The 27,139-nt window shown below is 42.8% G+C and overlaps 2 protein-coding genes across 4 annotated transcripts in view; one reads left to right on the top strand and one right to left on the bottom strand.

Moving 5' to 3' along the window:
- Positions 1 to 1,247: 1,247 nt before the first annotated feature.
- On the top strand, positions 1,248 to 2,005 carry LOC147604013 (E3 ubiquitin-protein ligase RSL1-like). The gene is made up of 2 exons (XM_086795288.1): positions 1,248 to 1,837; positions 1,945 to 2,005. The coding sequence occupies exons 1-2, from the start codon at positions 1,248 to 1,250 to the stop codon at positions 2,003 to 2,005; spliced, it is 651 nt and encodes a 216-aa protein (XP_086651414.1).
- Positions 2,006 to 5,716: 3,711 nt separating this feature from the next.
- The window catches only part of LOC147604011 (uncharacterized), a 73,289-nt gene continuing 51,866 nt past the window's right edge, over positions 5,717 to 27,139 (bottom strand). The window contains exons 4-8 of one of the 3 annotated variants that reach the window (XM_086795508.1): positions 7,932 to 8,111; positions 7,575 to 7,836; positions 7,124 to 7,487; positions 6,662 to 6,877; positions 5,717 to 6,454 (exon numbers count right to left, since the gene is read on the bottom strand). In XM_086795508.1, the coding sequence (XP_086651634.1) occupies positions 6,396 to 6,454; positions 6,662 to 6,877; positions 7,124 to 7,487; positions 7,575 to 7,836; positions 7,932 to 8,111 (1,081 nt within the window). In that variant the 3' untranslated portion in view covers positions 5,717 to 6,395. Of the gene's footprint in view, positions 6,528 to 6,661; positions 6,878 to 7,123; positions 7,488 to 7,574; positions 7,837 to 7,931; positions 8,112 to 27,139 lie in introns of all 3 variants that reach the window. The other 2 variants (XM_086795509.1, XM_086795507.1) reach the window with 2 other exon arrangements.

Here is a 27,139-nt window from a genome sequence, read left to right as displayed (position 1 = left end):
TCTCATGGGAGTAGAAATGAGAAGAAATGTGTGTGCATGCATGCACGCGCACACGCGCACACGTGCACATGCATGTGTGTGTGTGTGTGTGTGTGTGTGTGTGTGTGTGTGTGTGAGAGAGAGAGAGAGAGAGAGAGAGAGAGAGAGAGAGAGAGAGAGAGAGAGAACCCTAAGTTATTGATGACAAACATTTATGATAACACGTTTCGAGGTAAAAGCTCAAATTGCATCGCTCCAACATGCAACAAGTTGGATGTGGATGTGAGCACCCCTATATAAGAAAAATTAGCACAACAATATCGTGCTTGAGAGTTGATATAGGTGATTTGATGGACGTGCTAAGTGGATAAACACGGTCACCTAATTAATGCTCTTAAGGCTCATTATGAGCATGTGTCCTTGTCATGTCACATAATGACCAAATTTAGCATTGTAAGATGGCCGACGAAATAGTGTTCGCAATAGAATGCTTTTTCTTTGCATTGAGACATGGAAATATGCATGGAAGGAAATGAATGAAGTGTATAAACTTCAATAATCACATCACTAATTGTTGTTAGGCATGTTTATGTCCCCACCATCATGTAACCCTGGTTAGAACATCACAAGAGAAGAGTTGTGTTCACCACTGGTCTGATCCCCAGAGGGTTTTCTATGAAGGCCACAAAAGTATAGGAGGGGTGTTTGACTTCTACTCTTCGGCCCAAATTTGGGGAGCTTTGCCTTCAATTCATACCCCTACATAACATGAGTATGTGCAAGGATCTGCAAGCCTGCACATCAACTAATCCCAGATATAGTCTAAAGAAAATCTTGGAGAAGTTGCCCCCAAAAGGATGCACTACTAAAGCAATGATGATAGCATGTATGCAACTTGGGTATCATGTATCTTGGAGCCATTCTTCTTTTGTCTGGGAAGAGGATAGGTGGAATATGTTATGTAAACTACTGAATCGCAATGTAAATAACCTAGTCTAGGTTGTGGTCGAGGGCCCTTTGAACTGGTTTGTAATGATGTTTTAGTATTTAAATGAATATTTATAAATATCTACTTCCCCCAAACAAAAAAAAAAGTTGTGGGTAAGCCTTAGATCTTTTTAGTTTTAGTGTGCGTGCGTGTTGCGTGTGTGTGTGAGAGAGATTCTTACCAAAAAGGGAGAGAGAGAGGGGGGGGCCAATAATAACGGTTTTCGGCTTTTCTGGTTTCATATAAATAGCGGGAGGGCTTCGGCTCTCACTCAGGAACCATGTTGTGTCTGTGTAGAAGGAAGCCAGAGCCGGAGACCAAGCTCTGTATCGTGTGCCTGGAGGAGAAGCTGGCCTACCCAGGTGTCATGTTCGACCGGCTGCCGTGCTCGCACGACTTCTGCGTTGCATGCCTGGTGAAGCACGTGCTGTGCCGGATCGAAGAGGGACAGCTTCCAGTGAGATGCGTGGCGGAGGGTTGCGGCGAGGAGGTGACGCTCAACAGTTGCGGGCGTTTCCTCCCGCGGGAGGCGCGGGTGGCGTGGAAGGTGCAAGAGGAAAAGCGGCGCGTGTATTGCCCCTTCAAGCGGTGCTCGGGCGGGATGGACAGGGAGGTAATTAGCTCGACCAGATACGCGAGCCGCAGGCACGGAGACAGCGCGCGCGTGTGCCCTTCTTGCAAGCGCGCCTTCTGTCTTACCTGCATGGTGCCCTGGCACGCGGGCCTCACGTGCGCCGGCTACCAGGCCCAGAAGAAGACCGGGGAGGACGACCTACTGTTTGAGCTCGCCAAGCTCCAAAGGTGGCAACGCTGCAGCCGGTGTGGACACGTCGTCGAGAAGTCTGATGGCTGCAATCGCATCGAATGCCGGTAAAGTCCTCCTTCACGCCACCCACCCTCATGTACCTGCTTGCTTCAATGGCATCATCATCATCATCAACACTCCTAACCAATCTTTCGTGTCCACACGCCTGCAGATGTGGGCGCTCCTTCTGTTACAAGTGTGGCAAGGGGGAATGTCATTACAGTTGTGCCTGACATCCTCTCTGTTTTGTTTGTGCGTCTCTCTCTCTCTCTCTCTCTTTTACGGGTTGCACACCCCCCTTTGTATTTTATCTCCATTACATACCTTTAAAAAAAACATCCTTTAGTGTATTTCTCAAAGGCTACCGTCCTTTAGTGTATTTCTCAAAGGCTAGCATTAAAAAAAAACCAATTTGATTGAGGTAAACCAGGTTTTTTTAAGGTTTAAGAACTAATAGGTTTCTTGATTTTAAGGATTCAAAATTGAAATGTCTTTAAAATAAGGTTAGGTCTATAGGATAGACTTTCAAAGTTTGGTGTCCATACACTTTGAAAGTTTGGTTAGTTTTATATATATATATATATATGTATATATGCATACATAAGTGGTACGTGGTATCTGATTGTTATATTATAAGGTTATATATATCTATATATACATACATACATACATAAGTGGTACGTGGTATCTGATTGTTATAAGGTTAAAACCCAAAAGGTACTCGGTTGTGTCTTTGCATATTTATACTTGCTAGTTCTTTTCTATTTTGTGTGTCTTTGTATGGTGTGCTTTCTAGTAGTTCCTTTTTGCATTGTGTGACTTTGCTTCCTAATTATTTAGGATGCCTCCATCATGCTCTTGGGTCGTGGGAAAATAAATCCCACCCATCAAATCAGCAAGCTCTGTTTTTTAAGAATGCACTATACGTTATTGACACATCAGTAGTGGAAATTTTACTCAAATAAAGCAAATGAGTTGACGACACATAAGCAATGAGAATGTTAAAAAATAGAAGGCCAATAAAGCCTTAGACACATCAACACATGGAATGTAAAAAAATAGAGAGCTGAAAAAATTTGACACATCAACAAGGAGACTTTTAAAAAAATTGTTCCACTCCCCAAGACCATGATGATTGGGAAAGGCAATGGGATGGCCTTTCCTTATATCTAAAGAGAGAATGGTTATGGCATTGCAAATGGAAGATCTTATATCGGGTTATTCTTGCACGCCATCGCCCTAAACATTGATGATTTGTAAAAAAAGATCAAAATTTATATTTGCCTTTGAAAAATCAGTTGTAATATTTGAGTGTCTTTTTAAACTAGTAGGATATTCAAAATCCCGGTTAAGATTATGTCATGTAGGTTCTTTCACTAGTTGTTTTTCACTAGCACTGTTACACACTCTTTGAGGGGTACTACCCTTTTTACTCATTCACACTTAAGTAGCGTATATACTCTTCTAGGGGTACCATGCTTCTACCTCATTTTCTCAACAAATTGTATGCTCATTACATCATTACGTCTCTCACAAATTTTTGGTAAGCCAATCAATAGATGCAATGTATGTTTTCATTCCAAAAGCTAAATAAGTTCATTACATATTCATAGAACATGGATACATTCCTTCCCGAATGAGCTTATATTGAGGCCTCTTTCTCATATTGACAATAGATGGGTTTATAAAAATGCTAGGGTCCAAACTATAGCAAGAAAATTAAAACTACATATATGAAAAGTATGCAATATGCAAAAGATTGAGAATGAGGAAACATCACCCTTCAATGTCAAAAATGGAATTGAGAGGGAACACTAATAGATAAGCAAACAAAAATGGAATTGAGAGGGAAGAGCAAACAAACCAATGATACAAGCACAATTGAAGTGTGATGTATTATAAGAATTGAGAGAGAGTGTACACAACACACAAGGTTGATAGAAGAGACTCGTAATGTAATATAAAAAAATAAGAACACAAATCACCAAATTTCCCAATTACAAAGTGCATATGTACAAACCTTTTTGTAAGCCAATAATGTAGAATCTTAGATCCATAATTTACTCCTCTAATCTCTCCTAATGGACTACTAGAATCACTCCACCTATTGCTAATCTCCTAGGGTGAATCTTAGTTTCACTACTTACCGTCCTAATGTTGCAAAACATATAAGAATTACAAAATTATGTGCTTTATATTCTCTACACACATCCTCAAATCCATGATTTTGTAACCAAAGAAAATCCAAAATTTAAAATAAAAACTCTTTAACAAATATCCACTCAATCCATGAAACAATGGGATACAATAAAGCTTAGCTAAGTCAAATTGGTCCAAGATATTGGTGAAGAGTCGTATGCCAATGAAAATGTGTGTGCATCAGTTGAATCATTTGATGAAGAGAAAAGAAGGAATTCCCTCATTCTTCTTCTTTTTGTCATCACCTTGAGATGTGTTATGCAAAGATTAAGGTGGTTCTCCTTAATAATGTAGTCATCTATAACTATTTTGAATATCCCTCCTTTAATGCATTGATTTCATATGGCATGCCATTGCATAGATTTACATCACAAATTGAAGAAAGATCATCAAGACCATAATCACTATAATCATCAAAATTTCAGAGCTCACTATAATCCACCTCAATGTGAGTGAATCCATCATCCACTACATAATTTAAAGTACTAATGTACTACAATGGAGCTTCTACAAGATCTGCACTGTGCTGGGTTTGAGTTCAAAGGCTAGAAATAGAAAAGGGGAGAGAGAGAGAGAGAGAGAGAGAGAGAGAGAGAGAGAGAGGGGGGGGGATTCCCTAATTTGCTCTATGTTTTGTCGTCAGACGATTGTTCTGCTCGTTTTCGTTACACCACAGAGAGCAAGGTGCATCAAAAAAAGTAAATGTGCATTGTGTACTGCAAGCCCATGTGCCTCTTTTTTATTATTCTTTCAAAGCAGACGGCACTGTGAGAGCCTGAGCTAAAAAAACGCCAAAATTTTTATCTATTGTTGTACATGGGACAAAGCCTCTGGTTGATGTCAAGGAAAGAACACGTCTTTTTGTGTAAGTGCAAAGGCGAAGACGGACCAGCTTGGCACTAACCCAACCTCTAATACCACCGACTTGGCACTAACCCAACCTCTAATAACATGGGACAAAGCCTCTGGTTGATGTCAAGGAAAGAACAAATCTTTTTGTGTAAGCGCAAAGGCGAAGACGGACCGGCTTGGCACTAACCCAACCTCTAATACCATGTGGGGAAAAAATGGTTTAAGAGAGAGTAGGAGAACAAACTCTAAGATGAAGAGACAAAACCCATGATGCTAGCACAATCAAATTGTGATGGATGGAATTTACAAGTGTCAACACAAAAGGTTAATAGAAAAGACTCGCATCAATGTATTTCGAAAACTCTTAAAATTATCTAATCACAAAGCATTTATAAAAGTCTTTAGTAGGTTCTAGAGTTTTCATCTTGTATAATCTCAGAGTCTGAGATCTTAGCTTTTTGTTTTCAGTGTTGCTTTTTCTCATTTCATCCATGACAAGATTTCATGGACACTATGTACACATCTCTTCCTCTCCAAAGATAGTGTTGATGGTGCCCCTAATGGAGATAGTAGATACTCTTACACAATCGATGTTGAGTATGTCTCTGATGAACATGGCAGATTGATTTAACACCAATGGATTTGGTAGCATCTCTAATGATGATGACATATCTTCTAAGGGTCATATCTTCTAAGGGTCATGGAAAAATCTCCCAACCTCTTGGGCTTTTGACCACTATTTCATCATCTTTGGGATCCTCCCATCATAATAAATTTCTATGCATATCATGTTTGTTTCTAAAGAAATTTGGTCCTACTAAAAATATCAAGTATGAGGATCAAAGATGCATGTGATACAAAGATAGAACAACGAACTCGAGAGACATATGGTGGAGAGAGAAGATCACGTCACATCTTACTTTCAAAGCACATGTCAAAGTAGAGATCAGAGTGCCACTAGAAGAACCATGAGCACTCATTGCAACGCACGAGCGACTGGCACCACACATCCAAAAGGCTCCTGCACTACAATTTTTGAGTCTTATGTTTTAGAGTGACTTTTGTTCATAGAAGAGTCATCATAAGAATGTTTAGTTCACCACACCACGGTTAAAAGAGAGTTTAGTGTCTGTGGTGTTGTCGAATCTATGTGATATGACAACTTGTTGTCGAATCTATGTGATATGACAACTTTATAATGAACAATTGAGTTCTTTACAGTATTTAAATAATCGTAACCCTTCATTCTACTTTACCAGCAAAAAGCTGACATAGAAACAACATAAACATGTTGTCTAGGGTAGCATCACCATCATGAGTGTGCCTTTACCCCATCTAAAAACCTACAGCATCTAGTTATACTCAATACTTTTTTTTGGGTTAGTGTTTTTCCCAAAGCTAATGTGCCAAGGTTGGAACCTGAGCCCTGCTGTTAAGCAAGCCCAGTAGGAACCACTCAAGCTAGAGTCCCCTCATTTTATATGCACTTATCTTTAAACTTATTAAAACTCATGTTGAAAGGGTCTGGCATAGTTCAGTCGCTTGATCTTTGAGCATAGAAGGCCTTGTCTGTTACGATTGGTGCAACACATGTTTTTTGCCATTGGGGTGATTGCCTCTTGAGTTCATACCTATATTAAGAATGGTCCAAGGCCTTAAATGTCACAACTCCATCATGGAAAATGAAAAAAAAAACATTTGAGCCTGAAAGACATGATTGAAAAAGCATCAACAATTTCTCAACACAATTTGATACATCACTTTTCCCATTATTCCTTCAAATGCAAAGGCCAAGCTTCCAAAAAAAAACTACCTAACAAAAAAAAAAAACTACCTACCATTCTGGAGAAGGGCCAGAAACCACTCTTTCGTTCTTAGACTTTGGAGGTCAAGATCTTCAGCCAAATCTGAAATTAAAATGCCACCCACTTGAACCAGTAGGTTCGAGACCTCCGCACAAACCGATTCTTGATTACAAATGGCAGCAACACAGGCAAGGTTGAACAGTATGTTGCATTGTTCTTCGAACTTGAGCTTGCAATCATTTCTCACATCTGCAAATCAATTAGAATAATGGTTATAATTCAGTCCTTATTGACATCATCATAGTTGATCTGGCACCCTCCAAGAGCCCATGACATCAGACAATCATTACTGATTTGCCCATCCCTACCAGGCTCATGGTTATGCCCATCAGCGGCTGCACAGGCAGGACTGGGCATCCCAGCACTCATTCCCTTCCTAGAGGCACAAAATTGAGAATAGTTTTATAATGATGAACCATTATATCCAAAACACACCTTCTTTCAGAATTTGAAGGGCCCTCATGTATGACTTCAAGCTCTGAATAAAATGCTCTTCAGCTACAGACTGCCTTTCAACACTCCGGGCAGATTTTCCAGCTGCCAAATGGGCTTCAGCTTTCCCAATTACGGCATCAAGACATGTAGCATTGATTTTCAATGCAGTGCCAAAGCCCTCTTCAATTGCAAAAGCCAGCAACTCCAATGCCTGCATTTGTCCAAGCTGCTCTGCCCGAGCACAGCATGCTTCTCCTATGGCAATGAAAATGCTCACATCCATTGGGCAGAACTTGGCAGCAGTCCTCAACTTCTCCAGTGCCTGCTCATGTGCAGCCATTGCCTCCGAAGCATCTGGTGTTCTCTATATGAGAAGTATAGCATCATCATTAGTTAAGGAAGAGGAAAAACTAAAACTTGAGTTGAAATCTTGGTGGAAAGGAGCCAAAACCTCAGCCAAGGAAAATAGGCTTGCTCCCCAGTTCTGTAAAAGGCCAGCCAAGTCATCACCCGCACTTGCATCTGCTAGACCGCATGCATGCCCATATGCAGACATGGCCTTGGTATAGAAAGCCTTTGCTGTCATCCATGCCTGTGATTGTGGTGTGTCACTGCCATTCAGCAATTGAAGTTCTGCTCTTTTGACATTGCAATCACCAGAGTTAGTAAGAAGCTCTACATCATCTGGAGAAACCAAAAGGGCTGTAGAATACCTGCCAACGTCCATTATCATAATGTCAAGCGCACAAATGATGATTAGGAGCTTCTAGAACTTGAAAGTATCAAATTAATCATAACCGTTGGTTACCGCAAATCAGCTTGCCCAAAGAGATCTGATGCGGCTACTGCACTACCTCCTCTGTCAGCAGACAGTACAAGCAAAAGCTCCCCCCAGTCACACAGGGAATTCCCACTGTTGATCAGAGCTTCCTGTTTTAGCACAGCTGAATTTCTTGATAGAACCTTCTCGTAGATCTCATGACTTTTCCTGCATTAATGAAACAAATGCCGTATTAATTGTAGAGCACAAAAACTACGAAGTTTCAAAAAAAAATTGGCTGGAGGTTCTAGAGTTAGTGATCACACCAAGCATTGTTGGGAACGTTTGGGTAAATAAGCCCTCGAAAAGAAACTGGGTTAAACACTTAGATTGGCCAACGGAGCTACAAGCAAACCATTAGGAATTGTGTCTGATTTGAAAATCAAAACTATTGGCTTGAGCTTCAAACACACCTTCACTGAGATGGGCTTCCACAGAGGACCTCATACTTCTGATTCTATTCTTGGTTGTCCATTCAAGTGAAATGCTAAATTGGTCCACGATTGGCACACAATTGAATATCCAAGACAAAGACCAAACTATAAAGATCAACTTGCGCACATGGAAATCTTAGCCCATGGACAAAGAGTTATCTGCAAACAAGTCTAACATGGCACACCATAGATAGAAGTAGCACTTCCATAAATATGTCTCGCTTAAAATGAACACTTGAAGACGAAGAGACACGACAAAGTTGTGAGCCACTCCTTGATTCAATGCAACTAACGTCCCAATCACTACTAGAAGCACTCGATTTGTGGATTCAAACCACAACCCCTTCACTTCACTTTACACAGTGAGTTGTCATCTCAAAACAAGGACAATTGAAATTGGCATAGAGTTGAAACAAGCTCTCATCCACTTGAAACTAGACCACAATCACCGGTCCACTTATGATACCTTCCTTGAGATGGGGGAACGCATCCCTCTCATCCACTATCCATTTGAACACTGCTTTCTTCTTTGTTAGCTCATGCAATGGCAAGGCAACCCAAGTAAAATGCCTAATAAAGCGTCGGTAGTATGAGCATATACCAAAAAAGCTTCCTACTTCATGTACGGATGTTAACTCTGACCAATTTCAAATGGCATCTATGTTGGCACGATCCATTCTCATGCCATCTTTAGATACAATGTAGCCCAACTAGTGTATCACTGAAAACAAGAACTCACTCTTTTTGGTGTTTGTAAAGAGCTTATGCTTACGAAGCTCTCCAAAACTATGGCCAAATGAGCCATATGTTCCTCTTCATTCTTGGAGAATACCAATATAACATTAAAAAAACACACCTGTGAATTTCCAATGCTCTCGGAAAATGCGATCCATCATTCTATTGAATGTTGCTAGGGCATTCGTGAGACCAGACAGCATAAGCAAATACTCAAAGACCAAATGCTGTCCGGAATGCTGTCTTATGTACATCCTGTGATACCACATGCACCTAGTGATACCCACTCTTCAAATCTATCCAACTAAAGCATGCCGACCTATCGGAAACAATTCTTGATAGTAAGCTTGTTCGATGCCCGACAATCAACACACACAGAATGACCCGTCCTTCTTTTGTACGAGGAGTACGGGTGAGAAAAATGAAGAGCAGCCTGGCTGAACCAAACCCTTCTCTAAAAGCTCATTTACCTATTTCACAATCTCCTCTTGTTGCGTAGCGCTCACGCAGTTTGCAAGTCTATTAGGTGGTGAACTTCCCGACACTATATCAATGTGATGACCCTCGGGTCTTAGGGGGGGTAGCTCCCCTGGCAATGCATCGGCAAAACAATCACTAAATTCGGCAAGAATTTTCAGCCTCTTGAAGTATCCACATGCACATCACTATGTTCAACCTTATCACAAACAAAAACCAAGTACACAGAAAGATCCTTTTTCATTGCTTTATTAATCTATATGTGCGATACAATGGGAATGGAGTCTCCCTCCTTGCCAGCATCAATAACATGCATGTGACCCTTATGCATAAAAGTGATTCTATTTGTCTTGTAATCCTTGTGGGGATCAAGAAGATGGTGCCACGGCTTGCCTAGCAATACATCACAACCAAGAGGGGTGAAGGCATATGCTCATATGTAGTGCTACATGTGAACATGCATAACTCCAAGGGCACTTTTGTCCTACGAGTTTTTTCCCCTGGACATCCGGTGTGAAAGGACACCTAACTAGGTTTATTATTATCACTTGTACTTGCACCACTTACCATTACTGTGTGAATATACATGCATGTACTTCTCCCACTCTTGCTCTCTCCAGCTTGCTTCCAATGTATGCATGTGAGCCAACATTTGGTATCAGAGCTACAAGTTGATTTTTTTGACATCCGTAAAAGTCATGCCGCTTGTACTTATCCGCACACCCATGCTACCATCTGTATATCCGTACAGTACCAATGCCGTGTCTTACACTGCGTACAGCCACTCATGCTTCCGTACAACAATTTGTACGGTCATACCCATTGTACCTATTGTCAACTCATATGTACCTGTTGTACATGTATTTGGACTTGCTGTACCTACAATACACGGTCAATTTTAGGAGTTTTTCATCAATTTGGTGAACCAATTATCACAGGATAGCCTATCTCAAAAAAGAACTTGAGAGCCTAGATATGCATGAAGGTAATTGTATGGCCGATCATCTTATGAAGATTCAAGATCTTCGGCAGCAGCTACTTAATATTGATGAGGTCATTAACTTGTATCCAGGACATTACAGTCATTGCCAGAGTCCTACTTCAATTGCCACACATCTCTTACTTTGTCTCGTAGGGGTAACCGACAACCCCTACAGTTCAAGGAGTTGGTGGGTTTGAAGAACAACCAAGAAAGAATAGGTCTTCCATGCAACGTGGCAATGACCATGCCTTTGCTAGCTACCAATGACAAAGACAAAGGCAAGGCTAGCGGTGGCTATTTATCAGTCAAGAGTTGATTCTGGACAGCCATCAAGAAAAGTAGAGAGTGATGCACATGAGCCCAAGAAAAAGGACAAGTGTCACTATTGTAAAAAGCCAAGGCACTACATTAGTGAGTGAAAGAAGAGACAGACCAAGGAAAAGAAGAAAGAATCCGGTTTCAGTGTGGACTCTTCTCAAACTTCTCCACGCAAAGTTGATGATTCTGCCCATTTTGTGTAGAATGATTGGACTTTTTTGGTATGTAGCTATGATGCTTCACAAGACCATGTGTCTCTCAATGATGGTAAGAAAGAGCCCACATGGTTTTTTGACATTGGTGCCTCTAGACATATCACCTCTAAGAGGGATTTGCTTGTCAAATTAAGGGCTGCCCTAGATGGAAAAATGGTCACATGTGCTAATAACTATTCTCATAGAAATAGACCTATGCTTGTATGATGTGTTTTTCATGCCAAGAATTAAGAAAGATATGTTGTCACTTTCCTCCTTTGGATATGTAGTTCATTTTGAGGATGACAGATGCATAGTCAAGGATAGAGAGGAAGACCATGTTACTTCTGAGGGACTTTGTACCAGGGTTGTCACGTGCACCCATGCACTGTAGTACACAGTGACAAACTGGCTCATCAACAGTGCACGAATCATATACAGAAGTAGTACCTTTTCAGGATATTTTGTTGTATGTTGAGACCCCTTTGTGAGCCCCAGTCCAAGACATGTCAGGCACGAGCTACGTAGGTCAATCTCCAGGTCATAGAGGTCAGTGTCAAGTCAGTCCTCTTAACCCACTGTGGAGAATTCAGTAAGTGTTCATCAATAGGTGTATGCAGATGTCAACTATAGCAATAGTATGCATTGTGAGCGTTCAGTTGCACTTCATGTAGAAGGTGCCAGCCTGAAGGCCAATCCGAAGGCAGCCCAAAGAATGGGCAAGCGTTGTAAGGGGCACTCAACATCCCTAGCCTCCATATAAGACCTGTCGGCAGCCCTTGTGGGCCTGGGCAGCAATCAACCAAGCCAGACTATGGTCCGCCAGTTTATGCGGCAGCCAACCAGCAACCCACCAGCATTAAAAGCCATTATATCATACATCGTGAGCTTTTCTGCAAGCCGACAGCATTCTAAGGTAGCCAACCAACCCCTGTAGCCACATAAAAAGGCAAGCCATGTTCAGTCTCAAAAACCATCAGATAAAATCAGAGATTATCAAGCAAAGTCAGTCAAGCATGTGTGCATAGGCTCCATCCTTTACATACTTACACAACTACTCTTGTGCTTTCAGTCCAAGGCAAAGAAGCTCAGTCTCTTCAACCAACCCTCAGTCTCGGGCCAGTGTATTCTTTCGAAGATAGCTTCACACTCGCCTACAGCTCATGTACAGTTCTTCCCAACGTTTGGTCGCTTTGTTAGAAGTCATCTCCTGTCTAGATTTATACACCAGGGCCTTTGTTGTGGGTGTGCCCGCCCTTATGAGGTGTTTTCCCATTCTTCCCCACTCTCCGTATTTTTCCCCTATTTTTTCCCATTTTTCTAAGGCTTGGGAGGGCTGCCAGGTGATGCCAGGAGCACTCTGAAGCTGGCCGACTGGATCTACATCAGTCGTGGGCTGTCAGAGTGCTGGCCGACTTGTTCTGTCTAGGCGGAGGCATCTGTAGCTGGCCGACTGCTATTTTCAGCAGTCGTGGACATATTCCTCAGTCGTGGGCTTTCCTGATGCTGGCCGACTGCCCTCTAGGGGAGTATATATAGGTCCTCAGCCCCCATGCCTTATTTGTATCATATTCGGGATCTTCTTGTGTATATCAGAGCAGAGTTACACGCCTACATCTCTCTCTTTTTGTGCTGTTTTTTCTGCCTGCGTTTTTGCTCTTGTGTTCCCAGATTTGGTCATCATCTCCGCTGCATATTCTGACATGGTATCAGAGCCCTAGGCTCTAGATAGGTCTTGGGATTTGTGTGAGCAAGAGGGGGACTGTTTTGTGGCTGATTGGTGGACTGTTTTGGGCTGATCGGGAAGAGAAGGTGCAAGAGGAAGGCGGGCTGATTTGCTGGACAGCCACTTGCAGGTTTTAGTTCTTCTTTGTTCCCACCCACCCACCCTTTTCAGAGTACATCCCCGCTATGGCAGATCTGTTTGAGATGGCCGAGAGACATGTGAAGATCCCGACACTCCCCACGTTCCCGGTGGACCGTCAGTTGGACGGGAGCAACTACGGCATATGGAAGGTGATGATGGAATCCGTTCTGGAGTCCTACGATCTCGCCGATTTCGTCGTTGTTGGTGTTCCACGGCCGGAAGTAGAGGAAGGGGAGTTACCGTCGATCCGGAAGGACCGGGAGGCCCAGACACAGATGTGGGATCGTGTCAACGCCAGGGTCCGTTCGTTTATTTTCCTCAACTGCACACCGCAAGTAATCAATCATGTAAAGCATATGACGCTGGCCAGAGGTATATGGCAGCATTTGGCCTCACTTTACAACAGGGTATCGCCCATGAAGAGGATTTCCTTGGAAGTACAGATGCGGGTTATGAGCCCTGCAAAGTCATCGACGATGCGGGAGCATATTAACAAGCTGCAGGCTCTTCAGCAGGAAGTTCTTCAGGCTGGGAAGGAGATATCGTCAGAGGACATGGCCATAACGTTGCTGTCACATTTGCCCTCTTCGTACTCAGCATTTTACTCGTCGTTGATTACCAGTGGCAGGCTCAGCACCATCACGTGGGAGGAGCTTGTGCCCATGGTCTTGGACCAGGAGGAACGATTCACGAACCCTCCTCAGGGTGGAGGTTCGGAGGCCTTTACTGGCCAACGGTCGAAAGGCCGTAACTCGGGCAAAGGGAAGGCTTCATCGGAGAAGTCTTCTGAGAAGATGTCCGACGCTGACCGCGAGAAACTGAAGGCAGAGAGGACCTGTAATGATTGTGGCGAGAAAGGCCACTACTGGAGACAGTATCCCAAGCGGAAGACCGAGAAGGGTGAAGACTCCTCAGCAATCATGAAGACTCCGGCTTTTGTGCACCTGGAGGTGATGGACACCGATGCTTCATTTTCTTCAGGCAAGGAGGAGATTGGAGGACTCTCCGCAACGGATACTCGGGAGTGGATTCTCGATAGTGGTGCTTCCAGGCACATGACTCCTTCCCGTTCCGGTTTACAGGATCTCTACAGGTGTTCTGGTCAGACTCTTACTCGGGATACGTCCACTATCCCAGTTCACAGTGAGGGCAGGATGGAGATAGTTCCCGATGGCAGAGGGGGGAAGCATTCCTCCCAAGTGTTGTATGTTCCGGCACTTGGTTTTCATCTGTTGTCAGTGCATCAGGTTTGCAAGACTGGCGTACGGGTGGAGTTTGATGAGCATTTTGTTGCTCTCCGGGACAAAGCAACAGGCCAAGTGGTTTGGGAAGGTGGAGTGGAGAATGGAGTCTACAGGCTTTCCGCACTCTCTCTCCCAGGTCCTCAAGATTGTGATGAGTGGCAGTGTGGTAATAGCTACTCAGGTGTGGATACGCTGCAGGTGCGGGCTTTCCGAGACCAGGTGGTGGATAGCTTGCCAGTAGATGGCAGCAATTGGCAGAAACTTTCCAGTACTGAGGTTGGTAGTTCTTGTGTTCGTGAGTCAAAGGAAGCTGAACAGGTCACTTATGCTCTGATGTCTCGTCGTGTTCGGGACATAGAACTTCCAGTAGATGAGGATGTTCTTTCCACGGGGACCTTTCGGAAAGCTAGGCAGGTGACAGGTGATTACTTGCAGAAGGAGGTGGTTTCTCCAGGCTTTGTGGTTCCGGATTCAAAGGGGGTGGTTGACAGGTTTCAGAAGGCCTTGCATGGTCTTCAGAAGGTTTCCAGGACTTGTTTGTGCACCGTAACAGGTGTTGATCCTTGTGAGCAGTGTGATGTCTCTGTGACTCAGAAGCTGTATGGTTCATTGATCTGGTTGATGGACACCGGATTGGACGGGAGCTTCCTGATGAGGCAATTGAGCTCTTGGTTGCAGATGTCTTTTTGTGAGGCAGGATTGCGTTTCCTGTGGTTTCTGCAGCATGCGAAGGATCATGGACTCTTGTACACAGGAGGGGGATTGTTGGATGGAGTCCGACTCCACGGTTGGAGTGACTCGGTTTGGGGAGGAGATCCGGACACGAGGAGATCTACTTATGCCCCAGGAGCAGTTTTACGGAGCAGGAGGAGGTTACATTGCAGGTTTGGGCTTCCACTGGAGGAACCCTTGGTCATCCAGAGGCACTTTGTTCGTGAACAGATTGTTGCTGATGACATCTTGCTGGAGTTCTGTTCGACGGAGGACAGTACGGTGGACCTCTTCACGAAGTCGCTCTCAGGATTTGCTCAGGCGGCACCCCAGCTCCCTGTGGTTGGTCACACAGCCAGGAGCTGAGAGGGAGTGTTAGAAGTCATCTCCTGTCTAGATTTATACACCAGGGCCTTTGTTGTGGGTGTGCCCGCCCTTATGAGGTGTTTTCCCATTTTTCCCCACTCTCCGTATTTTTCCCCTATTTTTTTCCATTTTTCTGAGGCTTGGGAGGGCTGCCAGGTGATGCCAGGAGCACTCTGAAGCTGGCCGACTGGATCTACATCAGTCGTGGGCTGTCAGAGTGCTGGCCGACTTGTTCTGTCTAGGCGGAGGCATCTGTAGCTAGCCGACTGCTATTTTCAGCAGTCGTGGACATATTCCTCAGTCGTGGGCTTTCCTGATGCTGGCCGACTGCCCTATAGGGGAGTATATATAGGTCCTCAGCTCCCATGCCTTATTTGTATCATATTCGGGATCTTCTTGTGTATATCAGAGCAGAGTTACACGCCTACATCTCTCTCTTTTTGTGCTGTTTTTTCTGCCTGCGTTTTTGCTCTTGTGTTCCCAGATTTGGTCATCATCTCCGCTGCATATTCTGACAGCTTTGTCCTTGCGTTTGGCGGTTAGTCAATCAGTTTGTCCACTCAATCTTGTGGACACAGTTCAGCTTGTATACAGTTAAAGAAAATACTCATGTTTGCAAGGAGGAGACTCTTCAATGGGTAAATTCGAGACCCCATTGGGTGTCGTCTCTACTATATCTCTTTCAGATTCATGTATGTTGTTTTAAAGGATTGCTAAAGACTCACTGAACTCAGGTTTAAAGAAGGCTTCCTTGTTTCACACAGTCCTAGCTCGACACATGTAAGATTCCTCCCTCCAGCTTTTAAGGTGTAAAGGTGTACGAACCTCTCCTTTTGTTCTTGTAATTATTTTCCCTCTCTCAAATAAAAGAAAGATCTTATTTTATCCTGTTTTGACTTGGAGAGAGAAAATATCTAGAGAGAGGTAATCCAAAATTGAGATATTTTTGGATATAAAAATCCTCCTAGTGTCTAAAATGGTTTCTCCTGAAACAAAAATTCAAAAAAAACTTGCCAATGTACATTTGAAATTAATTCAAAATATGTATGAAGAACCTTAGCTTAAGGGTCAAGATTTTCAGAAATTTTTGAATTATGATCCAATTAAGGTTCCTATGGACCAATAGGATTAATCCAAGTGTGGAGAGGAGATAAATCAAATGAATTAAAAAAAATACCCAAAAATGAGTAAATGTCCACATAAGATGAAGAGTTGACTAAGTACAAGGTTTATTAGTAAGGTATTACTCAAAAAAATGAGATATTATGGTATAATGATACATTTTTGACACCTTGGTAAGGAGAGGGAAACTTCAAGAAGGCGCCTATTTAACACATGTAGTGGAGTTTTTAATTCAATAAAATTGTGATATTTTTATCTCTCCTCTCTCCTGGATCAAACCAAATCAAAAGGGAGCCAAACTAGGTCCAAATCTTGTGTAAATTCAATAAAACTGAACCTTAAAATTTCTAGAACCCAGCTGGACTTGGTTAGAGGCCTCTCTCACCTATAAATTAAGAAAAGTTTACATTTATGCTTAATTAGGATGCTTTCTATGTTTATCTCTCTCTCCCCATAAGGATAGTCATTCTTATGTGACCAATTCTCTATTCAAATGATGCTTCTCATTAATAAATTCTCAATTCACAAATTCATAAATTAGATTTAAGTTTAGAAGATAGTTATACTATCATAATTGTATTACTAAGTTTATTCTTTTTAAAAATATTAAAAATTATCAGTAATAGCAGCAGAGCTATAACAAAAATTTTAAAAAATTGATAAATAATTTATTCTTATGCATAACGTGAAAAGAGAACTTCTTACCATATTCTAGTATTGATCATCCTATGCTAAAAGAATGATTTTCATCACATTCAATGAAAAACTAATTTTTAAGGTTAATGCATAATTAGATAATTAAAAAAAGAAAAAATTATGATAATTTTATTTAAATGATAAAAGAGAAATTTTCATGATATTTAGAATTTAATCATTTAAATGAAAAGTGAAATTCTTAGCATATTAAATTAATGAATATTTTTATTAAAATTCAAAGAGATTTTAGATAAATTTATTTTAGACATGAGAAATATTTAAATGATAAAAGAGGAATTTCCATGACATTTGAAATTCAATCATTTAAATAGTAAAAGTGAAATTCTTCGCATATTGAATTAATAGATATTTTTATTAAAGAAAAGAGAAATTTTAGATAAATTTATTTTATGATAAAAAAAGAATTCCCATGACAATTGGAATGTAAATAATTAAATGTCAAAAGAGGAATTTCCATGATATTTGAGATCCACGAAATTAAATAAAAAAAGAAGAATTTTTAGTATAATTCAATTTATATCAAAAGTGAAATTTTGAGCATTATTAAGAAATATGAGTAGAATTGATTTTTATAAATCCCATGAATTCTTTTATTCAAAAGATGAATATTCAACATATTTCACTTAAGAATTTGAGAAAGAATATGAAAATAGCCGTCTCGAAAAAAGAACCTTTACCTAGGTCAAGCAATTCGCAGAAATTCAGAAAAAGTCTCATCAACGGTATCGAAGTAGAAAAAGCTACTAAATGGGAATGGGATGTGATAGGATGTGAATGAATATGATAAGATGTGACTGGGATGTGATAGGATGTGGTGTGATGAAAATGAATGTGGATGAGAGGTGAAGTAAATGGATGTGGATGTGAATGATGAGATGAGAATGAGATGTGAGATTCTGATGTGATGTAAATGAATGTGGATATGAATGATGAGATGAGAATGAGATGTGAGGTTATGTGAAAGGATGAGATGTAAAGTAAATGGATGTGGATGTGTATGTGAAAGAATGTGATGTAAATGAATGTGGATGTGAACGATGAGATAACAATGAGATATGAGGTTATGTGAAAGGATGAGATGTAAAGTAAATGGATGTGGATGTGTATGTGAAAAAATGTGATGTAAATGAATGTGGATATGAACGATGAGATGAGAATGAGATGTGAGGTTATGTGATAAGATGTGATGTGATGTAAATGGATGTGGATGTGGATGCGATAAGATGTCATGTAATGTAAATGGATGTGGATACGGATGTGGAATGAGATGTGAAGTGATGTAAAGGGAATCTGGATGTGAATGAATGTGATGTGGATGCGATGTGATGTAAAGGGATGTGGATGTGAATGTGATGAGATGTGAAGTGATAGATGTGAATGTGAATGAATGGATGGATGTGAATAGTCCTGCATGTGAATAACTGGATGGATGTAGATGAATGAGATGAGATGTGTACGAATGAGATATGATGTGGATAGATGTGGATGTGATGTAATATAGATAGAATATATGTGATGGGATGGTGATGAGAATGAATATGATGGATATGAATGGATGTGATGTGATGAATGTGAATGGATGTGATGTGACGGATGTGATGTGAATTGGGATAGATGTGAATGGATAAGATGTGATGTGAAATGGATGTGATGGGATGTGATGTGAATCGGGATAGATGTGAATGGACGAGATGTGATGTGAAATGGATGTGATGTGATGTAAATCGGGGTAGATATGAATGGATGAGATGTGAATGAATGTAATGTGATGAGATGTGGACATGGGTAGATACGAATGGATGAGATGTGATAAGGATAAATGTGGATAGATGTGATGAGATGGAATATGATGTGATTGGATGAGAATGGATGAAGGACGATGGAAATACATATGATTGGATGTGGATTAAGAAATGTAAATTGATGTGAAATAATGTGGAAAGACGAGAGTTCGTTATAGAAACTATATTTATGACCTGTTTTTAAATGACTATTTTATGTCAAGAATGCTGGGGAAGCATTTTGACCGTCTTGTGAATGAGATCATGGAGACCCAAAGTGATAAAGTTGCAACAGCTGACGGAGAGTCAATGGAGGATGTCTCGCGTAGCAAGGTCGGCCGAGGTCTTGACCAGCCTCGGTTCGATTTAAATAGTGAGCTTCTGGTACGGTGAATGAGGGACCAAGGAAGCGGCCTATGAGTAAAGCGCTAGGTGACCTGCAAAGGATCCTAGAGGGTGCTGACCATACGTTGCTCGGGCTCTGGGTCGCCGAAGATACCCACGCGTGCGTCGAGGAAGAAAATGAAACAAGGAGTTAGTTGTTTTCTGAAATCAGGCATGGATCTAGTTGATTGACCTTGCTGGTCCTCAACGAATGAGTCCATGGCTCTTTTATATGGATCTGTTGGTTAATCTTACTGATCTTCAATGGAGAGTCCATCTGGATTTTTATAAGTGAATATATTTCCGAGTACTATGAGCTAGGAACTATTAAAAGGCCCCTAAGTGGACAGGTGGTAAGCGTTCTGGTGGCCAATGATGCCATAGGTACACCAATGAAGGAATGATTGGAAATTAGAATTCAACCGGATATTTTGAGGATTATGATCAATGATACTATGGTTTCATTAAAAGATTGTTTTAAAGACAGTTGAATCTGTGAAAAAGACAATTTCATATCGGAGGTGTAAGTGGTGTGACTATCTTGAAGTTTGCTTGAAGCGTCGGTTAGGGGACCTGGGAACTCTTTTCCCTGGTACCCGAAATAAAACATAACCAAATTCCTAAATGGATCCTATCACTACACTGGTTGGGCGGTTGACTAACCCATGGGACTCGATGGGGTTAGGCTGGACTGATGGATCCCTAAAATGAGACTCAATTCTGTTATGATACGATAGATGAAGTAAATCCCGGACAGTCCTTGTTCTATGGAAAAGAATCAACGGCTGTGTCTCTCGATGAAGAAAAAAGCGTTGGTCTCTATGATCCAAGTGCAAGTCTTTTCCTTGATCTGACCATGTGACTTACGGGTTCGGTCGGATTAGTTTGGTTAGTAATGACCTTGACTACGTTAGAAAAAAAAGAATAGCCTGGAGGAATCGCCCGTGCTTTTTGGGCAAGGGAAGTTTTTCCGGGTTTGGTTTTGGAAGAACCGAGGAATTAGTCTCTTGTCCGGATATCCGTGGTGGACGAGGCCTCGAGTGAGAGGCTCTGCCTTGCGCAAGAAACATAAAATTAGTCACACCACTTACACACCCAATATGAACTTGCCTTTTTCAGAGATTCAACAATCTTTAAAACAATCATTTAATGAAACCATAGTGTTACTGATCATAATCCTCTAATTATCCAGTTGAATCCTAAATTTCCAATCATAATCCTCTAATTATCCAGTTGAATCCTAAATTTTCAATCATTCCTTCGTCGGTGTACCTATTGCATCATTGGCAACCAGAACGCTCACCACCTGTTCACTCAAGGGCCTTTTCGATAGTTCCTAGCTCATAGTAACCGGCAATATATTCACATATCAAAATGGAATCTCCGTTGAAGATCAGCAAGATCAACCAATGGATCCATATAAAAGAGCCATGGACTCATCTATTGAGAACCAGCAAGGTCAATCCATGCCCGAATTCAGAAAACAACTCTTACTCCAATGCCTTGACACGTGGAAGCCGGGTGGCGAGCGTAGCACGACTACCAACATCAGGCGCAACAGAACACAGTGAATTTTAAAAAAATCAAATGAGAAGATCAGGCTAGCGAACGCGACTGGGGCTAACGAAGAGGCAACGTGCAAGTCGGCACCAAGATGATTGAGGCTAAGCAAAAGAATTGGGGTGAAGACTAAGCTCTGATACCATTTGTGGGTACAAACCCTAAGAAGGATGGTAAAGCAAAGCTATAGAGGTTGATACACACGAGCCATGGCGTACAGGAGAGATGAAGAGAGAGCAAGATAATGCTAGAGAGAGAGAGAGAGAGAGAGAGAGAGAGAGAGAGAGAGTGAATACACGAGTACTGGAGCTCAAAGTGTGCTTCTTGGATTGATTGAACAAGTACAATAACGTTCTTTGGAGAATTCTCCCCATGATCAAACACCTTTTTTATGGGCTGCTGTCACAAATACGAAAGCGTGTACATAGAAAACCTTATCCCATACATAACATCATGGCACCATACATGGCATATGACAACATCATCATCATCATACTTTGATACCACTGAAACAACAATATGAAAACCTGCACAAAGACACAGCACTAGGGGCTGAAGTTGGGCTCTATTGTTTGCCTTGAATCACGGCCTTCAGAGTATCAATAATCAGCCAAAAGACTTGCTGTACAGCAGTCAACCAGCCCTGTAGAGAGGCCAGGCATGGTCGCCTGCTGAGAAAGAGAGAGAGAGAAAAGAATCACTTTTTGTTGTCCCAACTATGGAGGCAGTCCCCCAGCTATAAAACAGCCATGCTCATGATCGACCAGCTCTCCAATTCCATTACACGCATTCTTCACAACTAGCACAATGCGCTACAGCCAAAAACAGCTGGAAAAGGAGGCGCCTAGCTGATTTTGGCCCTCCTCCCCCAGAATAGCAACTTGTGGAGCTTTTCTTGGCTTGAGGGCTGCCCACTTTGAGTATTGGCCAAGCTTTGTTAAAAATTGGTCCCTTTTGATGTGAGCACCTTAAAAATTATCCACCCGAACATAAGTGTGTGAACACTTTATAATTTGTCCGCTCAAATTTAAGTCTATGTGAACACGTGCACTCATAAACCTTAGTATAATAAAATATAAGCTGTAAATTGAGTTTGGGGTCACTTACCACCTGCAAACACATAATACCACCGCCTTAGTACCAAACAGGTGTGCACACATGCGTCCACAGGGTTTCTAGGCGTCCCCGGAGCCCATGGACAATCACAAGCAGAAATACCAAGCATTGTCCAAGCACTCAAGACAAGTCATTCATGCATGTCAGCATACACAAATGCTTTATGCATAATATTATGGATCCCATCTCCAAACTTATTCATCTTGTACCGAACCCTTCTTGGGCACCGCCCATACAGGTATAAAGAATGCTCACCACAGTGTCCACCCTTCCATGAGACTTAATCAACATGCCAGGAACTCACCAGGGTATCCACACTTCCATGAAGCCCTTCCACATGTACTGAGTCATGCCAGGAACTCACACCAGGATATCAATCCTTCCATGGAGCCATTCCACATGTAACCAATCATGCCAGGAGCTCACACCAGGATCTCAATCCTTCCATGGAGTCCCTCCACATGTATTAAACTGAAACCGGCCTCTGGTTGAAACCAAAGTGCAGTAGACTAGCAGTCACCTTTCCAATTGTAATCCAGACAAATAACAAATGAACAGGAGCTAGAATGCTCCAAAACAAAAAGGAAAACGACACCTGTTGGCCCCAAAGCTTGGCGCCCCTTTCGGTATTTCTTTATTCAAATTCAATGGAAAGTTTAACTGAGTACAACAAAGCCAATCAAGGAAAGTAAACCTGCATGTCCAATCTGGCAGCCCTCAAGACCTCTTAGCATAAAGGATTCACATACAGATCTGTGTCCCACAAAAGCAGCACACTGTGGTCTCCTCTCATCAACCAAGACAATACAACAGGGCAGCCTTGAGCACGCATCTGGCTGTTCCATGTTCATGGCTTCAAACCCAGCCCAAGTACAAATCCACTCCAACTCTGTTTCCACCCTTCAAACTCCCATACCCCTCCTCTCACAAAGGGCCAGAAGAAACAACTCTGTAGCAGACATAAGCCAGTCGAAAGAAAGAGAGAAAGATACGTTCAGAGTTTACCAACTGTTATGCGCAGTTCTGCACGGGAGGGATTGACCGTATCAGTCTGTACTTGCAACCGCCTGTGTCAGCAACTCTGCAGCACACGTGTGCACCTGTCCATACAGGTTTGTACTTGCAGCACGTGTGTACTTGTCTGTACTATTCTCCCTGCAGCCACCTCAGAACTGTACCTGCAGCTGTCTACGTCAGCCAGTCAACAGCAACTGGACAGAACCTGTCTATACCCGTATGCTCTTGCAGCTGTCCTTATGATGCGCCGCCTGTACCAGCTGTACAGGACTCAACTGTACCCGCCTGTACCTGCTGGACAGGACTGTCAATACCCGCCTGTACCTGTTCGTACAGGTCAGCACCTGCAACACACGTGATTGATGCGCTGCCTGCACAGCAGGACAGATGTACCCGCCTGTGTGATACGCCGGCCAGTCTCTCTCCACGCAGCGCAGCCAGATAGTACCTACAGCACACGTGTACGACTGTGATGCGCCGGCAGTCCGTACAGAACTGTACCTGCAGCACACGTGTGTGTATGGCTTCCTGCAGGCGACCAGTTCCACTGTCATGACCCTATGAAAATGGAACAGCACAAGTGTGGGCATGGTGGTTGCTGAGCAAAAATATTAAATGATTCACATTTGGGGTGCCCGGACAAAGAGAATGATGTGTGGACATCTTCAGGTGTGAAGGGGGACCAAAACATTAATGAATTTTAATGTTTTATTCATGGGTGGTCCCTAGGCCTAAGTGGCCCCTAGGGAACTTTAATAAATATTAAAGTTGGGGCCCTAGGATAATTTTGGAGAGAGGCCACTCCACTTTTGGAGTTACACGCCTCTCTCATCTTTCTCTCTCTTGCTTTTGGGGAGTCGTGCAAGTTCCCATGCGTGGAAGAGAAGAGAAGCAAAATCGACTCGCTGCTGTGTGTTTTTGACTGCTTACAGAAGTGCTCGTACAGTGAAACCGGCCTCTGGTAGTAGAAACCAAAGTGCGGTAGACTAGCAGTCACCCGTCCTCTTGTAGTCTAGATATGAAAACAAATATGATTGAAGCTAGAGTGCCCCAATTCTGAAAATTAAATGACACCTGTTGGCCCCAAAGCTTGGCGCACCTTGTGGTATTTCTTTATTCAATTCCAAAAATATGAAAGGCTGAGTACAACAAAACCAGCCAAGAGAATACACCTATATGGCCAATCTGGCAGCCCACAATACCTCTTAGCACAGAGGATTCACACACACAAATTTGTGTCTCAAAGCAACACTCTGTGCTTCCCTCTAATCAGCCACGACTATTCAGCAGGACAACCTTGAACATACATCTGGCATATCTCATGCACATGATTCCACAACTCAGCACAAGCATACATTCACTGTCCAATCTCTCTGTTTCCACCCTTTTCAATCTGCCATACCCCTCCTCTCACAAGGGGCCAGATAGCACAAATCTACAACAGACATAAGCTATTGGAAAGAAAAGTAGATGAACAAATTCAGAGCTTACCAAAATCAGCTCGTGGATCTGCACCGGAGGAAGTGATTGTACCAGTCTGTACTTGCACACTAGTTTCAACAACTTTGCTTCACACGTGTGGGTGTACCTGTCTGTACCTTCCTCCCTGCATACACCTCAGTGCTGAACCTGCAGCTCTGATGCTGCACCGACTGTACCAAGAAAACACCGCCTGTATCAAGAGAAGCGCCGCCTGCAGCTGTCCGGCTCTGTCCGTACCAGTCTGGACAGAACTGCAGCAGTTCCAGCTGCACGTGCGTGTGTACCTACTGGACTGGTCTGCGCCTGCAACACCACTTGCACTCGTACTGTCTAGCGCCGCCTGCTCCAGACCCGTCCGTACACTGTACCTGCAGTCGTACAGTGCTGTACGGCCTGTACCAGCAACTGCACCCGCCTGCAACAACCGCCGCCAACACCCACAGTATGGAATCCTATCAGCGCCGCCTGTACCTGCAGCCGTACAGTTGTACCTGCAGTCGTACAGATGCGTACGGCCTGTTTTCTCACACAGTTTTCAGCAGCTAATCTTCTCTGCAGCAGCCAACTAGTTCCGTTCTCCTCTCCACGCTTGAGCCTACACGCATGTCTCCAAAAAGCAAGAGAGAGAGGCATGCACTCCAAAAGTGGAGTTGCCCCCTCCCCAAACTTGTCCTAGGGCCCCAACTTTAATAATTATTAAAGTTCCCTAGGGGCCACTAAGGCCTAGGGGCAACCACACATATAACATTAAAATATTCATGTTCTAGTTCCCCCCTTCACACCTAGGGATGTCCATACATCATTCTCTCTGTCCGGGCACCCCAAATGTGAATCATTTAATATTTTGACTCAGCAACCACCATGCCCACACTTGTGCTGTTCCATTTTCACAGGGCCATGACATACCCCCCTCTTGAAAAATGGCAAGCGTCCTCGATTGCCTTCTGGTGATATAACAAAATATCCAAAGTGAAATATACAATATGGCAATATCAGCGTCCCAATCTCTCTAAGCCATGCACATGTATCAACATTCACTCCAAACCAATGGCGTAGTAGTAGTCCAAGTTGTATACCACTGTGAACCATACACAGCCACAACATCCCATGTGACTAGTACACATATATCATAGAAGTCCCATAAACAGATGTACTGTCAGCCATCAGTACCTTCGGGTGAGATAAAAACTGCACCAAGCGACCTCTAGATGTCATTTGAGCCTGTGTGTAACAAGGGAGTGGAGGTGCTAACCCCCTCTTGAGCATCAGGCAATGCTCCAGACCCATGCTCTGCTGAACCTGAATGAGCCACAAGAGTCGGCTCTAACTCAAAGGCATCGAGATAAAGCTGCAAAACCTGAGGTGAATCTGTTAAGTCACCTTCCTCCATCCAGTTCGCATCCATCGGTGAATAGTTCTTGAACTTCACAAGATACTGACGGGAAACTTTACCTCGTACCTTTCGTTCCTTATGTGCCAGTATCTGCTCTGGAATAAGAACCTCATCAAGTTCCTCAACTTCCTGCTGAGCCTCATCTAATACATCCTCAAGCATATCCCCACGGAAAGGTCTAAGGAGACTCACGTGAAAAGCATTGTGAATCCTCCAGTGATCTGGTAGCTTCAAACGATAGGCTACCTCACCAATCTTTTCCAATACCTGAAAAGGCCCATAATAACGCATGCTCGACTTAGGGAATAAGCGCTCTTTACCCTTCATCTTCTTGAGCCTAGCCTTTTCAAAGCGCAAAAGAACCCAATCACCCAATGCAAACTCTAATGCACGTCGGTGACGGTCTGCAGCTTTCTTTTGCTTCTGCTGAGTTTTCTGGAGTGCCAACTTAACTCTCCGATAAGCTTCATCCATACTCTCCACATACTGATCAGCCTCAAAGATCTTATCCTTTGTGTGCAAAATGGGTGGTACCTTCTTCCCTCCTTCCACAATCTCAAAAGGCGCCTTGCCTGTCGAGGTATGAACAGTGTTGTTATATGCAAACTCCACCAAAGGAAGATACTTTTCCCATTGTTGCTTGTGCTCTGACACATAACACTTCAGAAGATCCAACACTGTAGAGTTAGCCTCTGCTGACTGACCATCTGTTTGTGGATGAAATGACGATGAAAACTTGAGAGTTGTACCCATGTTGTCAAACAACCCTCTCCAGAACAAACTCGTCATCCGTGGATCACGGTCACTAATGATAGACATAGGTAAGCCATGATACTTGAAGATGTTCGCCATGAACAACTTCACCATATGATCAACTTTGATCGTCTTTCGCACGGGAATGAAATGAGTCTACTTACTGAACCTGCATATGATAGTCCAAATGCCATCATTGCCCGTTTGTGTCCGTGGAAGATCAAATATAAAATCCATGGCAATGCTCTCCCAAGGTCTATCTGGAATAGGTAAAGACTGTAATAACCCTGGTGTCTTTTGACGGTCAAACTTTACCTTCTGACATACGATGCATCGCCTCACAAAGGCATTAACATCTCTTCTCAAGGTTGGCCAATAAAAGAAAGTCTCCACTGCTTTTACCGTGGCGTCAATACCTCTATGACCTGCATACAGTGGAGCATGACTTTCAATCATAACCTTGAGTCGCAATGGCCTCGTAACACACAGTCTGCCATGCATCAATAAAAACCCATCTCTGAGAGTATAATGCTCATGTGGCTG

The sequence above is a fragment of the Cibotium barometz genome, chromosome 62 (genome assembly GCF_041138505.1).
Source record: "Cibotium barometz isolate CiBa-2024 chromosome 62, ASM4113850v1, whole genome shotgun sequence".
Taxonomy (NCBI): Eukaryota; Viridiplantae; Streptophyta; class Polypodiopsida; order Cyatheales; family Cibotiaceae; genus Cibotium; species Cibotium barometz.
This window is presented reverse-complemented; position numbering and strand designations above follow the sequence as displayed.